Source organism: Bos taurus, chromosome 26 (assembly GCF_002263795.3).
Source record: "Bos taurus isolate L1 Dominette 01449 registration number 42190680 breed Hereford chromosome 26, ARS-UCD2.0, whole genome shotgun sequence".
Taxonomy (NCBI): domain Eukaryota; kingdom Metazoa; phylum Chordata; class Mammalia; order Artiodactyla; family Bovidae; genus Bos; species Bos taurus.
In genome coordinates, this window is record NC_037353.1 from 18,997,344 (window position 1) to 19,011,652 (window position 14,309).

The 14,309-nt window shown below is 50.5% G+C and overlaps 1 protein-coding gene across 5 annotated transcripts in view; it reads left to right on the plus strand.

The window, feature by feature from the left end:
* Positions 1 to 9,203, plus strand: part of GOLGA7B (golgin A7 family member B) — a 38,431-nt gene extending 29,228 nt beyond the window's left edge. For 4 of the 5 annotated variants that reach the window (XM_059881953.1, XM_059881952.1, XM_059881954.1 and 1 more), the window contains 5 exons: positions 3,864 to 3,989; positions 5,498 to 5,650; positions 5,744 to 5,845; positions 7,220 to 7,271; positions 7,647 to 9,203. In XM_059881953.1, coding sequence (XP_059737936.1) covers positions 3,864 to 3,989; positions 5,498 to 5,650; positions 5,744 to 5,845; positions 7,220 to 7,271; positions 7,647 to 8,110 — 897 coding nt within the window. In that variant the 3' untranslated portion in view covers positions 8,111 to 9,203. Of the gene's footprint in view, positions 1 to 3,863; positions 3,990 to 5,497; positions 5,651 to 5,743; positions 5,846 to 7,219 lie in introns of all 5 variants that reach the window. The other variant, NM_001076954.1, reaches the window with a different exon arrangement.
* Positions 9,204 to 14,309: the final 5,106 nt, after the last annotated feature.

Consider the following 14,309-nt stretch of genomic DNA (forward strand, 5'->3'; position numbering starts at 1 on the left):
GGAGAGAGAGGGGAGAGTTCAGGAAGGGGAAAGGCACATGAGAAGCCCACGTTTCTGCATCATTTAGGAAACCCGAGGAGTGCTGCCCAGGGGTGGAGAGCATCATGGATCTATGGATCTTGACTGAAAACTCCTGTCAGCTTTCTGAAAGCTAAGTAGCTGGCAAGTGGCTTGGTCTCGGGCTCTAGCTCTGGCCCAAGGGGCCCCACCCTGGGATTTTAGTTCAGAGGTCCTAAGCTGGCAGCTTTAGGAATGAATCTAGTTTACAGATGTGCCTTATTTGGTCTGCTCAATGCTTATAAATTTAAAAAATTCATTGGAAACATTTAAAAATCTGGATATCTGATATTAAGGAAATCTGAATTTATGGCTTCTCTTAAAAAATCAGAATTGTGGCAACCTGGGCACATATTCTCACATGGCAATGATCAGCTGCTTTCTTGAGATAGCACATGAGTTCTCTAATTAGTCACAAAACCCAATACTTTTGCTACCTGATGTGAAGAGCCGACTCATTAGAAAACCCTGATGCTGGGAAAGATTGAAAGCAGGAGGAGAAGGGGGTGACAGAGGACCAGATGGTTGGATGGCATCACTGACTCAATGGACATGAGTTTGAGCAAGCTCCGGGAGATGGTGAAGGACAGGAAAGCTTGGCGTGCTGCAGTTCATGGGGCTGCAAAGAGCTGGACAAGACGGAGCAACTGGACAACAACCAGCTGACTCACTTACACGCTTAGTCCCTGAGAACCGTTGCATTCCTAATCCCTTATAAGGCCTTAGAATGTCAGAGCTGGCAACAGCTTTAGTGATGATGTAGTTCCAACTTCTCAGTTTCAAGTTGAAGAAACAGAAGCCCAGAGAAGGGGAGACTTTCCCAGAATCATGTGGCCAGGACTGGCAGGCCAGTTTCCTGCTCCTTGGTCAGTGGGTTATCTACCCACCAGGGCGTTATGGCACTTCACAACCAAGCCACCATGGATGGAGAGACAGGAGACTCTGCCTTACCTTTGATCCTACTCTTTACCAACTGTAGATGATTTTATGATATGTGTGCTCTAAGTAGATCTGGGGAACTAGGGTGCTGGCATATAAAGTGTGTCTGATACCATCTTCTAGTAACTTCTCAAGACCCCACAAGCACTCTCCAGGTAGGGAAGAAGATCCCTAGTCACCCAAAGCCAGGATAGTGTTCTCAGGCTCAGGATATTGTTGGGTTTGGAAAGGGTATTGACCCTTCCTGCTCTGACTACTTGGGAACCTGTGGATAAATGCCAAAAAGAAATGGGAATATATTATGCCAGGTAGTGCCCTAAAATCTTAAATGCTGTAATAAAATAGAGGTTTGTTTCTTGCTCAGGCCTGTGTTCCTGATCAGTCTGTGGCTCTCCTCCAAGCAGTGATTCAGGGACCCAGGTTCTCTACAGCCTGTGGTTCCAGTATCTTCAACACATGGCTCCCTTGGTTTCTGTGGACGGGGCAAGATCACAGAGGAGGGGTGGTCTTCATGAGCCGAGCCTATACATGACATCCATCATTCCCACTCACATTCTATTCAGTCATGTGGCCACACTTAACTGAAAAGGAGGCTGAGAACTAATCTAGCTGTGTGCCTAAGAGGAAGGAGTCAACAGCTCCTTGTCTAGAGTCAACAGCTCACCAGTCACTAAGACATACACACCTTCATGGTGGCACACGGTGTGTTTGGGCACAGACAAAGGGGGATATTGGAAGGGAGGAAGCCGAGCCCATCTCAGAATGACTGAAGCACTGTTCTTTCCCTTTCTATTCTCACCATAATTTTTCTTAACTTAGACCCACTTTAGTTTTCCCCTGAACTACTACAAAGATAGTCATCCCTCCAACTGGCCCCCTAACCCAGTCATGCCTGCTTCAGTGCACCACTCACAAAGCTGCCAGAATGACCCTTCTGGGGCCAGGGGACTCCATCTTCAAGGTTGACAGGCTCATGTAGTTGGTTGAGAAGGGTGGAGGAAGGTCACAGGCCCTTTTCTTTTGAAAACACAATCATGTGAAACCTTAACTAAACAGAGCAGAAGCACTGATGAACTTATTTATGTTACCAAAGCATTCTTTATTTTTCAAAGTTATCATAGGATCCTGCTAAAAGTCAAGAGACTCTCAATTAAAACCTTGATTAGGAGCATCAAGGACTATGAAGACTATAGGAGCCCTTGTACATTATTTCATCTGATCACAATACTTTGGGATCACACTCTTAAATCAAAATTCACTTGGATTTAGGAAAATCTCATTTGCAGTCTCTGCTTTTGTACCATCCCAGACCCTGGATCTGCTCCTACTACCATACTGACAACCTTTTTCTTGTTACTTATTCTTCCCCAGTTCTTAAGCAAGTGTATCTTCTATCAGAAATCATCCCCTCCAGTAGAAACTTGTCAAGCCCTTTGTGATCTACCCCTTGACTCCTCTATACTCTCTTCATCTACTGCTTTTATCTGATCTGCAAACCAGTCCATTCTTGCTGAAATCTGCCTCCAGTCATTGCAGCAGAACTTGTTCTCCGCTGTCTCTCTCACTTTGCACAGGCTTCTCCCTCTGGGTTGCCTTTTCTCTGCCTGCCCCCCCACTCCCTGCCAACCCTCTACTACTGGTAGCTCCTTTATGACTCCGCACAGACCTCAGGAAGCCTTTTCTGAGCAAGCATTTCTGGGTAAGATGCTACTTCTCTGTAGCATTTATCACAGTCTGATTCATTATATATTTACTTGTCTTCCTCCCTGGAGCTCATGACTGTCTTTTGCTCAGCATCCCCAGAGCCTGGCAATAGTAGGGACTCAATAAATGAAAGCCGAGTGACTGAATGGATTCACCTTAATTACACAGGATGAACTGGCTGTGTTCAGTCTGCCTTTGGGGCTTGGGCTCCACATAGTTCTAATGTCTGACATATTTCACCCAATGGGTTGCTTGTCTCAAATGTGGGTGATGGAGGCTAGAAGTGCAAAAAAGAGGCTCTGTTCTTCTGTGGAATTGAGCCCACTCCCCGCCCCACCCCCAGACTCTACAGTCTGTGTCAATGCCAAGTCCTCAGGTGTGGACAAGGGACCAAAGTCCTTCCACTCCTTCCTGCCCGGGCAGGAGACTTCTTCAGTTTCTGGCCTTGGCCCACTTCATCCACAGATTTCTCTGGGGAATTTCAGTGTCTGTGGGCCCCCTTCATTCCTGTGATGAGAAGTGCTGGACATGGAAATGATCTGTGGTGTTTCTGACCTTGGTCATAACTTGGCCTGAACCCCAGTCTCCCTCTGAGTTCATGGGTACATCCTGTCTTCCTCTGCCCCATGTACTCTCCTTCCCCAGTAAAGTGCTGTCAGCCCCACTTGAGGCGTCAGTCTTATTCAGTGCTGGGGTCTCCAAGCCAAGGCCTGACAAGTTGTGAATGTTTGAAACTTGCTGAATGAATGAGAGAGTGAAAGGCCCTTCGATGGGCATGTGTGCACGTGTGTGTGTGTGTGAAAGAGAGAGACCGAGAGAGAAGAGGATCTGGGTGAGCCATCAGGAAATGTTTTCCTTTCATTACAATTTGTTCCTGGCTCTGTGGGTGGTTCTAGAACCTCTTATTTTGGCTCAACTTTGGCCCTGCTTCAGGCTTTTCCAGGATGTTTCTGGGATAGCTGGAGGCATCCTCTGGGTAATCTTGATAGGCTTGCTTCCCATGGCCTTCCTTGAACACTTGTAGGGTGGACAACTTGTCCTGGTTTCCTGAAAACTTTCCTGGTTTTAGCTATGACAGGCCCACACCCTAATAAACCGCTCAGCCTTGGACAAACCTAGAAGGAAGATCACCTTGAGTTCATGCCTCCCGATCAATTCCCAAGGTCCACAATCTGCAGGAGCTCCGGCGAAGTGCCTCGCTGGCCACCAAGGTCTTTATCCAGAGAGACTACAGCGATGGGACCATCTGCCAGTTCCAGACCAAGTTCCCCCCAGAGCTGGACAGTCGGGTAAGGATGTCTTTCCCTAAATTTGGGACACAGAACATAATGGAACTGAGGGGCTTATTAGAATATTTATCTTTTTCTAGGATAAAAATAGTATAGGAAACAACTTGCTCAGCTGCTTCATGTGGAAGAACTAAAGCATTTTGCCTCACTGTTGCCTCCTAGAAAGTTGGAGCTGAAAAAAAAAAATTCAGAGATTTTCTAGTTCAGTGGTTCTCAAATTTCAGAGAATCACCTAGGGAGCTTGTCAAACAAACACGAATTCCTGAGTCTTATTGGATAATATCAGATGTCATCAGAGATGCTGACTCAGCTGCAGGATTAGGTTCAGGAATCTCTTTTTAGAAGCACTTCTCAACTCCAGCTGTGCATTAGAATTTCCTGGGGAGCTTAAAAGAATTCTGATGCTCAGACCACACCCAACATCAATCAAATCAGAGTGTCTGGGGCTGGGGCCCAGGTATCAGCATTGCTTTAAATTTTCCCAGATGGTTCCAATGTGCAGCTGGGCTGAGGATCTTAATTTTTAATGAGAAAGCCCCAGGCGATATGGCACCAGGTGAATATGGATCCCACTTAGAATCTCTGCTGTCCTAGTGCGGTGCTTCTCATGATTGGCTGCCCATTAGAACCACCTGGGAGCTTTTGAAAAAAAATTGCAGGTGTCAGTTTCGGTAGACTAAGATAGTGGTGGTCTTTGCTGCTCTGAACCACCCTCCCCCTTCCCAGACCATTTGAATCAGAATCTCTTGGAGGCAAGACCTGGGTGTGCCTACATTTTAAAATCTCTTCGGGAGATTTTAGTGTGCACCAGAATTGAGAACCGCTAAGCCCTTGAACCAAAACTGTGGCCTGTGCACAGGCAACACCCTGTCTCCTGGAAATAGCATCTCAGGCTCCACCCTGGATCTACTGATTCATAATCTGCATTTTAAGATCCCGAGGTTATTCATACATGCATTAAAGTTGGAGAAGCATTGCTCTAGTTCATCCTCTCCTTTAAGAGAGAAAGCTCAGGGACAGGAAGAGGAAGTGAGGTACCAAACTGACTGAGCGCCAGAAAGGCCTTGATGTCCAACTCTGCGTTTCCACAGGACTCTTGTTTCCTTATGCATCCATAGTGGATATAGATAGAATTGGGTGCTCAGGTTGGTCAGAGTCCTGGCAGGGAGAGCATAGAGAGCTGATCCACTGCAGAAAATGTTCACCTCTTGGATTTCATGAGAGTTTTCTGTTTTCAAGTGAGGACAAGTCGTCATTTTTGTTTCCATTTTATAGATGTGGAAACTGAGGCTAGAGTAGTTAAATCATTAGCTCAAGGTCATGCAGTTAGTTGATAGCCAAGTCTGGACTGGACCCCCAGGCTCCTGACTTCCTGTCAAGTGCTCATGGGCATCTCTCTGGTCTTGCCTGTGTGCCCCCAACCCCCCACATTGGTGACGCCCCACCACGGCAACCACACTCCAGGGAGGCTGACCTGGGTCCTGCTCCCTGTCTCTCTCTCCCTCCAGATCGAGCGGCAGCTCTTTGAGGAGACCGTGAAGACCCTCAACAGCTTCTACGCGGAGGCCGAGAAGATTGGGGGCAGCTCTTACCTCGAGGGCTGCCTGGCCTGTGCCACGGCCTACTTCATCTTCCTCTGCATGGAGACCCACTATGAGAAGGTGGCTATTCCCCCACAGCCCCACATTCCCTCCCCCCTGGGGCTCCGGTGCCTCAGCCTCAGCCTCAGCCTCAATGGGCCCCTCTCCTCACAGGTTCTCAAGAAGATCTCCCGCTACATCCAGGAGCAGAATGAGAAGGTCTTTGCCCCCCGAGGCCTCCTACTTACAGACCCCGTGGAGCGTGGGATGAGAGTTGTATCCTTTCTGGCTGTTCCATTCTAAGGCACCCAGCTGCAGCCAGCAGGAGCCCCGGGGAGGCTGCCAGGAAGCTGGACCACCCTAGGGGACTCTGCTCAGGATTTCTTAGGGTTCCCCATATCCCTGATCATTGACCTTCCTCTCCCACCATAAGTTAGTGCTATTTGTAAATTTTAGGCTTTGCTTTTATTGAGCTGCATTTAATCAGTGCGTGGGTGTGTGCTAAGTCACTTCAGTCATGTCCGACTCTTTGCAACCCTATGTACTGGAGCCTGCCAGGCTCCTCTGTCCAGGGGATTCTCCAGGCAAGAATACTAGAGTGGGTTGCCATGCCCTTCTATAGGGGTCTTCCCGACCCAGGGATTGAAACTGCATCTCTTACATCTTCTGCATTGGCAGGCGGGTTCTTTACCACTAGTGCCACCTGGGAAGCCTGCATTTAACCAGTGGTTAATATCAATACATGCCAGATGTCACAGTAAGTGCTTTGAAAATATGAATTCCTGTACTTCTCATAAGACCCCTGTAAAATGGGTAACTCTTCTTATTGCCTTTGTAGTGGACCCTGACTCAGAGCCGCCCAGCCAGCGACCACCAGAGCCAAGATCTGAGCTCAGGCCCACTCTTCACTGCCCTTGCATTTAACCCTCATTGAAGCCTATGCGGTAGGTCCCCTTGTACCCCTTTCACAGATGAGAAGATGGAGGTCTTGGTGGGAGACTGGCCCTCGAGTGTGTTATAGGTCTACCCACTCCCCCTGATCAAGGTATACATACATTTCCCCCACCCCCGGTCAGCAGCAGATAGTAGAATTCTTAAAAATAACATTTACTGGTAAAGAAAACACAAATCCCAGGGAATCTCATGCTTACAAAGCCCAAGGAGAAGCGCTTCTTCTCATCGAGGCTTTACTATGTGCCAGGTATTGTGTTTAGTCTTTTACATGCTTTATTTCATTTAATTCTGTCAATAACTCCAAGATTCTATTATTATCCCCATTTTACAGATCAGATAACAGATGGTAACAAGTGAGGTGATTGGTCAAAAGTCACATAGCTGAGATTGGGTATGGGGACATTTGAACTCAGGACAGCCAAGTCCTCACACCTGTTCAATCACACCCACTACATTGGGTACATCACGTGCTGGGATACAAAGATTAGACTCGCTAGAATTTTAGCGCCGGGTCCTGGCTGTGCGCAGGCGCCTTTGAGCCGAGCCAGCGCAGGTGAGAGGAGGGGTTTGGGTGTGGCTCTCAGGCGTCCGCGTCCTGCCCGTCTGGGAAGCAGCAGCAGCCTGGCCTCGCGCTTCCCTGCTGACCTCCATCAGCCGGTTCCCTTCGGCTTGCACCCTTCCTTAACGCCCGCCCAGATCGAGATCTCCATCTACGAGGACCGGTGCAGCAGCGGCAGCTCGAGCAGCGGTAGCAGCAGCGGCAGCGGCAGCAGCAGTGGTGGGGGCGGTGGGGCGGGGGGCCGGTGACTGGCCGAGAGTCCCTGCAGGGAGGTGTACGGCTGGACTGAGGGCCTCGCAGACCTGAGGCGGCTGCGCTACCAGAGCACCCGCTTCTGAATCATTCTCTGGGCCCATCTCCTGCCCAGGGCGGGAAGGAGGCTGACCCGCCCAGTGTCGCCCGCGGGCCATCAGCTGGCGCCCCTTGCCCACTGGCAGGACGGTCCACTTCCTGACTTGGCTTTTATCCGACGGGGCTGGTCTGGGTCACACGGAGGCAGGTCTTCCACGGGGTGGGGGTGGGGGTGGGGACAACACTGATTGGACAAACCCCTTTCTTCCGCAGCTTCCCTCCCGACACCCCCTGAAAAGGATCCAAGCCCATCAAATAGAGAATGCCCATCCTGCATGGTACTTGACTCCAAATCCCACATCCACCAGGACTCCCTTCCTCGGGGTCCCACGCCCCGAGGCTGTCTCCCAGTGTGTATGCTTTCTGACGCCACCACAGGGCCTCTGCCTGTCTGTGATCCTGCCTCCACTGATTCAAGGTCTGGGGAGACAGGAGTGGTCAGCCCCCTCCTGACCTCTTCTAGACTCCTGGCATCCCTGTCCTCCACCCAGAGCCTGGAGGTCATCTTGGACTCTCTCAGAAGTGTCCAGCTACTGCGACTTGGCAGGCCAGGTGCTGGTGGAGGTGGGGCACATGGCCTGGCCTCTGGAAGGTTGTATGGGGGTCCGGAGAGATGCTTCATGGAGAGATGTAGCCTTGGGGGGCTTGAACCTCCAAAACGGGAGCCAACTTCCTGAGATTAGAACGTGCGTGTGTGAGAGTGAGTGTGTGTGCGGGCAGGCACATGTGTATGTGCACATATGTGTGTGCCCTGTGTGCACCAATGCACCTGTGTGTAGGTATGTGTGAGGACAGGTGTGTGCATGAGTGTGCTGTGAGTGCCTGTGTGTGACTGCCCTCGTGTGTGTGTACACACGTGTGCATACAGGTGTGTGAATGCACTTGTATGTTGCCCTTGGCTACTGGGCCGATGTTTGCCCCTCTCTGCATCTTGTCTTATCTTTGTGCGCCATGGTCTGGCTGCTTCCCTGGGTGGGTCCAGCCTGTCCTCTTGTAAATAAATGTCCTAACATCCCTTGTCTCTTGCTTGGCTGCCAGCTAGGCTCTTCTTCTTGGTCTCTCCCCCACTGGCATGTTTCTCCCCACCTTCTGACTGTACTGTATACATTCTAACAAAAGCATTGGGGTTCTAGGAGAGTGGAGCCAACCTTCCATGGCCTTCTGTGCCCCACTTCAGGTCCCCCATAACAAGGCAACAGGGCCCTGGGCACTGCGTACTCAGGGGGTCTCCAAGGCTGTGTGAGACGTCCTTGGAAGGCCAAAGAGGCTGCCAATCTGCAGGGGAAAAGGCAAATTTCTTTCTTGAAAGAGGGGTGTCCAGCCGGTGAGGCCCTGACTGCCGAGGCCCAGCAGCCCCTCCCTGGTGTCTGGAGATGGACAGAAGCAGGCTGCCTGTCTTGGCCGGCAGGAGGTGCTAGAGGGGAATATGAGAGACCAGTCACTGCAGGTAGCTTTCTGGAACCAAAGAGGGGCCTGACTTTCTTTGGATGCAGGAGGAGTATATGGGAAGGGTTCAGAGAGCTGGTGAGGGTGGCCCAGCCCCTGAGTCTCAGTGGGTCCTGGTCCAAGTGTTCCCTGGGTGAGCTGCAGCCCACTGATCTCCACCACAGTCCCCTTCCCTCTGAACCTGGCCTGTGCCCACTCTGGCCCTCCGCATGGCTGTGGCCAACCTGTCAGGTGAATGATGCATCTCCCGTGAAATGGCTGGGCGCTGGCCGTGCGGTGGCCTTTCATCTTATTATTTCTTTTTCCAATAAAAGGACTTGCCCAGCTTGAGGCTCTCTGCTGCTTCTCTCCCCCCTCGGCAATGGGGGGTCAGATCTACGCCCCAGGATCACGGCGAGGGGATGCTTAGTGACCCACTCACCTCCTGCTGAGGAGACGGGGCCAAGTGTGTTTCTGAAGAGGCAGCACCCGGACATGGAAGAATGAACAATGTCTTCTTTGAGTTTGTAGTCTGGTGGGGAGGCAGACATTCCTCATCTCTAATCTGGAGCTTTTATTTGGCCCTCGGATCCTTAGGTGGGGGGAACAGGTTGAACTGAAACCAGGTCAAAATCAAGTCATGAATTAATTAGATAAATATCTATGTCTTGAGCTCATATCTGTTAGGGGTTGGATCATACAGGTCACTCCGTTCTAAAGAAAAGTATGTGGGTGTTGGAATCTAGCAGAGGTGTGTCTTGGCTCTTATAAAACTAAATAACATGTAATGAGTACTCAGTGTGTGCCAGATACTTTGCTAAACCCGTAGGGCACAGGTGTGGGAGGCGATTTAAAGATCATCTGAATGAAGCAGAATGGAGGTCCAGAGAGGGTGAATGACTTGTCTCTGGTCACACAGCTGGTTGACGATAGCGAATCGCACCAGGTTTCCATCCGAGGTCTCACCCAGTGCTCACTTCAAGCCCGTGGGGATGACACCCAAATGGAAGTTGTCTGAAGCTGCAGGGTGGCTGGGGTCACACATTCAGGTCTGTGGGCCAAGAGAGGATCCCACCAGATTGTGGGGACAATGGTTCTACCTCTGGGTGGGGGTTTGGGGAGCGCCCTGTGTGGCTTCCCCACTTATATTTTCTGCTCCTAAGAGGCAGCTGGACTCGCTGCCTCTGCTCAGATCTGGGGTGTGTGCAGGTTGTCACCATGGAGTCTGTTCTTTAACGTGGGTAGGTTCATTTTGCCCTGTTTGCAACTTTATTAGTGGTAGTAATATAAACAATAGTAGCTAACATTTATTTAGCACTGACAATGGCACCCCACTCCAGTACTCTTGCCTGGAAAATCCCATGGACAGAGGAGCCTGGTAGGCTGCAGTCCACGGGGTCGCTAAGAGTCGGACACGACTGAGCGACTTCACTTTCACTTTTCACTTTCATGCATTGGAGGAGGAAATGGCAACCCACTCCAGTGTTCTTGCCTGGAGAATCCCAGGGATGGCGGGGCCTGGTGGGCTGCCGTCTATGGGGTTGCACAGAGTCGGACACAACTGAAGCGACTTAGCAGCAGCAGCAGCAGCATGTGCCAGCACCTAGATTAAGACTCTACATAATTCATCATCCAGTCCTCACAACAACCTTATTCCCACTTTACAGATAAAGAGACTGAGGCTCACAGAAGTTAAGTAACTTGCCCCAGATCACACAACTAGAATGTGGCTGAGCCTGGCTTTGAATCCGGACAGTCTGACTCCATAAACTGTGGGGAAGACGATACCAGCTTCGGAGACCCCCTTGGCCATCCTAGGCTCAGAGGGAGGGCTGGTACCTCCAAGCCAAGGGTATCACGGGAGTGTGGGTGGTTGGGCTTCTCACGGACCTGCGGGCTCACACGTGAAGCTGCCTCGGGGCAGCTTGGTGGAGGGTAGTAGGGGGGAGAGGTCGATTGAGGTGTGGCTTCTCAGACTGGCTTGTCTCTGCTGCCTCAGTTATGGAGAAGGTGGCCTCTCTCCTGGGTTCGGTGGTAGCCACATCTCCTCTGCAACACTTGCCAGCCAGAGACAGGCCCCATCTGCTGCCAGAAAACACAGGAACCCCCAGGCAGCTCTGGGCTGCTGCTCCCCTCCACTGCCTCCTAAGCCCGCTTTCTGGCTTCTTTTAGCCAAAGGCAGGGGGTATGTAAAACCGCAGGGTTTACAGAAGCTCCTGGTGCCACCGAGCGGTGGCATCTTGCATTGCACCCCCAGATCAGAGCCGCCTGGGTCAGAGCATCTCAGCGGCTGGGAGACTTCTCATTACCCCCAAACCAGCAGCTGCTCCTACCTGCAAGAACTTTTCTGTGACTTCCAGAGAGGTGCAGGGCAAACATGGAATCCAGTTGGTGGTGACTCTTTCTCCCTGTGGCCAACCCCTGGGGTGCTGCCTTTCTCCTGGGGGTCCGGCAGCCTGGGAAACCACACCTCCCAGATCTGGAAGGACTTATACTGAGGAGGTGTGTGGCAGGAGGCGCCCACACCTAGTTGTAGCTTTATTGCTCACCATGGAGGAATGCAATGCACAGACTACCCCAAGTTAGACCTGAATCAGAACTCTGGCTTCCTGACAATTCCCTGTAGGGGAGACCCCTGAAGCCTTGGTTTCCCCAGTTGTAAAATCAGAATACTAATATTTTACGGGATTTCCCAGACCAGTGCTGCTCATCCTTGATTGTAATTGAAATCACCTGGGAAGCAAGAAGACCTGCTGATGCTTGGTCCTATGCTCCGGGATTCTGATTTCATTGTTCTGGGGTGCAGACTGGGCATCTGGGGTTTTAAAAGTTCCCCTGGAGTTTCTAGTGTGAAGGTTGAGAATCCCTGGATGGTACTTAGAGCCTACGAACTTTTCGCAAGCCTCTGAAAATGTCTGAGACCTGAATGAAAAAGTGTGTTGGTTCCATGAATGCAGCCAGACACAAAATGAGTATGAACTCTATGACTGTACTTATAACACATTCTGATACAGGCAAAACTGGTCTGTGGTGTTAGCAGTCAGCAGGGAGGCTGCTCTGGGGTGGGGGGCAGTGAGTGGAGGGGGGGGCTTCTCGGGAATCCTGATGAGCTTTCCCCAGCAGTTACACAGTTGTGCTCACTTTGAGAGTTCAACGAACTGTATACTTAAGATCTGCATATTTTCTATGGTGATGGACAGGGAAGCCTGGCATGCTGCTGTCCGTGGGGATGCAAAGGGTTGGATATGACTTGGCTACTAAAAAACAAATGAAATAGTTGAATGAAATTTATAAAGGAAGTTCATTGGCTCCAAAATAGGAAAAGAAAGCACAAAATTGAAATTAATGTTTTATTACATAGCTACAAAATGTAACACTATGTCAGACAGTCAACTGCAATTTAACTCAACTCATGTGTGTGTGTATGTGTGTGTATGTGTGATTGTATGTGTGTGCGTGTATGTGTGTGTACGTATGATTTAGTGTGGGTTGTGGATGTACATGAAAATGTTTGATACGATGAGGTGTGGGGCCTTTAAAAGAGAAAGTCCTTGGTACCTAAGAAAATCTTAAAACAGCCCAGGTTTATGCCAGGAGCTCTTAAGCTTGACCCCCTGCCCCTGTGTGCAGAATGATGTACTTTTAACTGGGGAAGAGAGCCCACAGATTTTAGCAAATTCTCAAAGTGGGTATGTAACCATCCCCCAAATGCTAAGAACACCTGGTTTTGAGGAGCCAGCGAGAAACTGGCCATGGATGTGCCTGGCATGAAATAGGTGTCCTTTCCCTTATAGCTCAGTTGGTAAAGAATCCGCCTGCAATGCAGTTCGATTCCTGGGTTGGAAAGATCCGCTGGGGAAGGGATAGGCTACCCACTCCAGTATTCTCTGGCTTCCCTTGTGGCTCAGCTGGTAAAGAATCTGCCTGCAATGAGGGAGACCTGGGTTTGACCCCTGGGTTGGGAAGTTCCCCTGGAGAAGGGACAGGCTACCCACTCCAGTATTCTGGCCTGGAGAATTCCATGGACTGTATAGTTCATGGGGTCGCAAAGAGTCAGACACGACTGAGCGACTTTTCACTTCACTTCACTTTCCTTCCCTCCTTTCAGAGCTCAGCCTTCCAAGGTTTCCACAGGACCCTGCTCAGGCGACTTTGGGAGGATTTATTCTCCTGGCGGCGCTGAGGGCGGGCTGTGCTGTGTTCACAGCTCTTCCCTAAGAGACCTGTCATTTCAGCAGCTGCTGGACAGCAGGACTTAGTGTCCCCGAGCTGCTGGGGACTCGTGGTTACCATGGGGATGACTGAGGAGGTGGAAGTATTCAGAGGGAGTCAGAGGGCTGCAGCAGTCGGCACACTCCAGTCAATCACTTGGCCACACCCAGTCTCTCTTGTCCTTTGTAAACTGTGAGCATTGTGAGAAGGAATTTTGGTAAATGATAATCTGTTTCTCCAATGTAAGATATTGTTATTGTTGAAGTTGCACTAGGATCTCAGTACACCGTGGCCTCATGATGTAGATTTATAGCCAGGTTTCAGATTCTTGCATAGAACTAACAAAAGGCAAGGGTTCATTGATTTCCTTGTGTATGCCAGGAACTCCTGTACATTATTATTCCATTTTGCTCTCTAACGCTCTTGGTGGGTGGTTAGATTTGAATTCTCATTTTATAGACGAGGAAATTAGATGGTTAAGTAGCTTCACCAGCACCCACAGTTAGTGTCAGAGTGAAGGCTTGAACCCGAGTCTCCGACCCCAAGTCCGGCTCTCCTGACACAGTGCGTCACAGTCAGGCGAAAGGCTTCGTTCTGCCTGGATTGACTCATGAAGACAGATTCCAGACTCAGAGAGCAGCATGTGGGCAAATGCAGACACAGAAAAATTAGATTTGCAGGGGCGCGAAGGGGCTAGTTATTTTGGAGTAATTCAAGTTATTGATTTTTGTAATGGAAAAGTGATTGGAGACCGGCTACCACCTGAGAGCTGCGCCGAGCGAGGCCCCGGCAGGGGAAATGTTATACACAGCTTACAAGACCTTGGGTGTGTGGTGATGGCCTTCCTCCTGCCCCAGCTCCTCAGCCAACTCTTGGTGGGTGGGAATCTCGTCTTACTCATTTCCACCACTTTCTCCCCTGACCCCAAGAGCCTGGGGTGCAGTGCCTCACCCTTGGCAGGTGAATGAGAAATGCTGCCCATCACGGGCTGCAGGAAGAGACAAGAATATGAAGACGTGAAATCCTCGGGCTCCTGGGGCAACATGCCACTGAGAATCAGCTTAGGCCAATGTAGACAAAGGCAGGTATGGGTTAAAGGGTGACCCTAGGCCATCCCCTGCACTGGGCAGCTTTCAGTAATGTTGCCCTGGCTGTGATCTTGTGGCTCTGCTCGTGACGATCTCCACCTGGCGGGGAGGGGAGGAGAGGAGTGGGGGAGGGGAGGAAGTATACATCCCG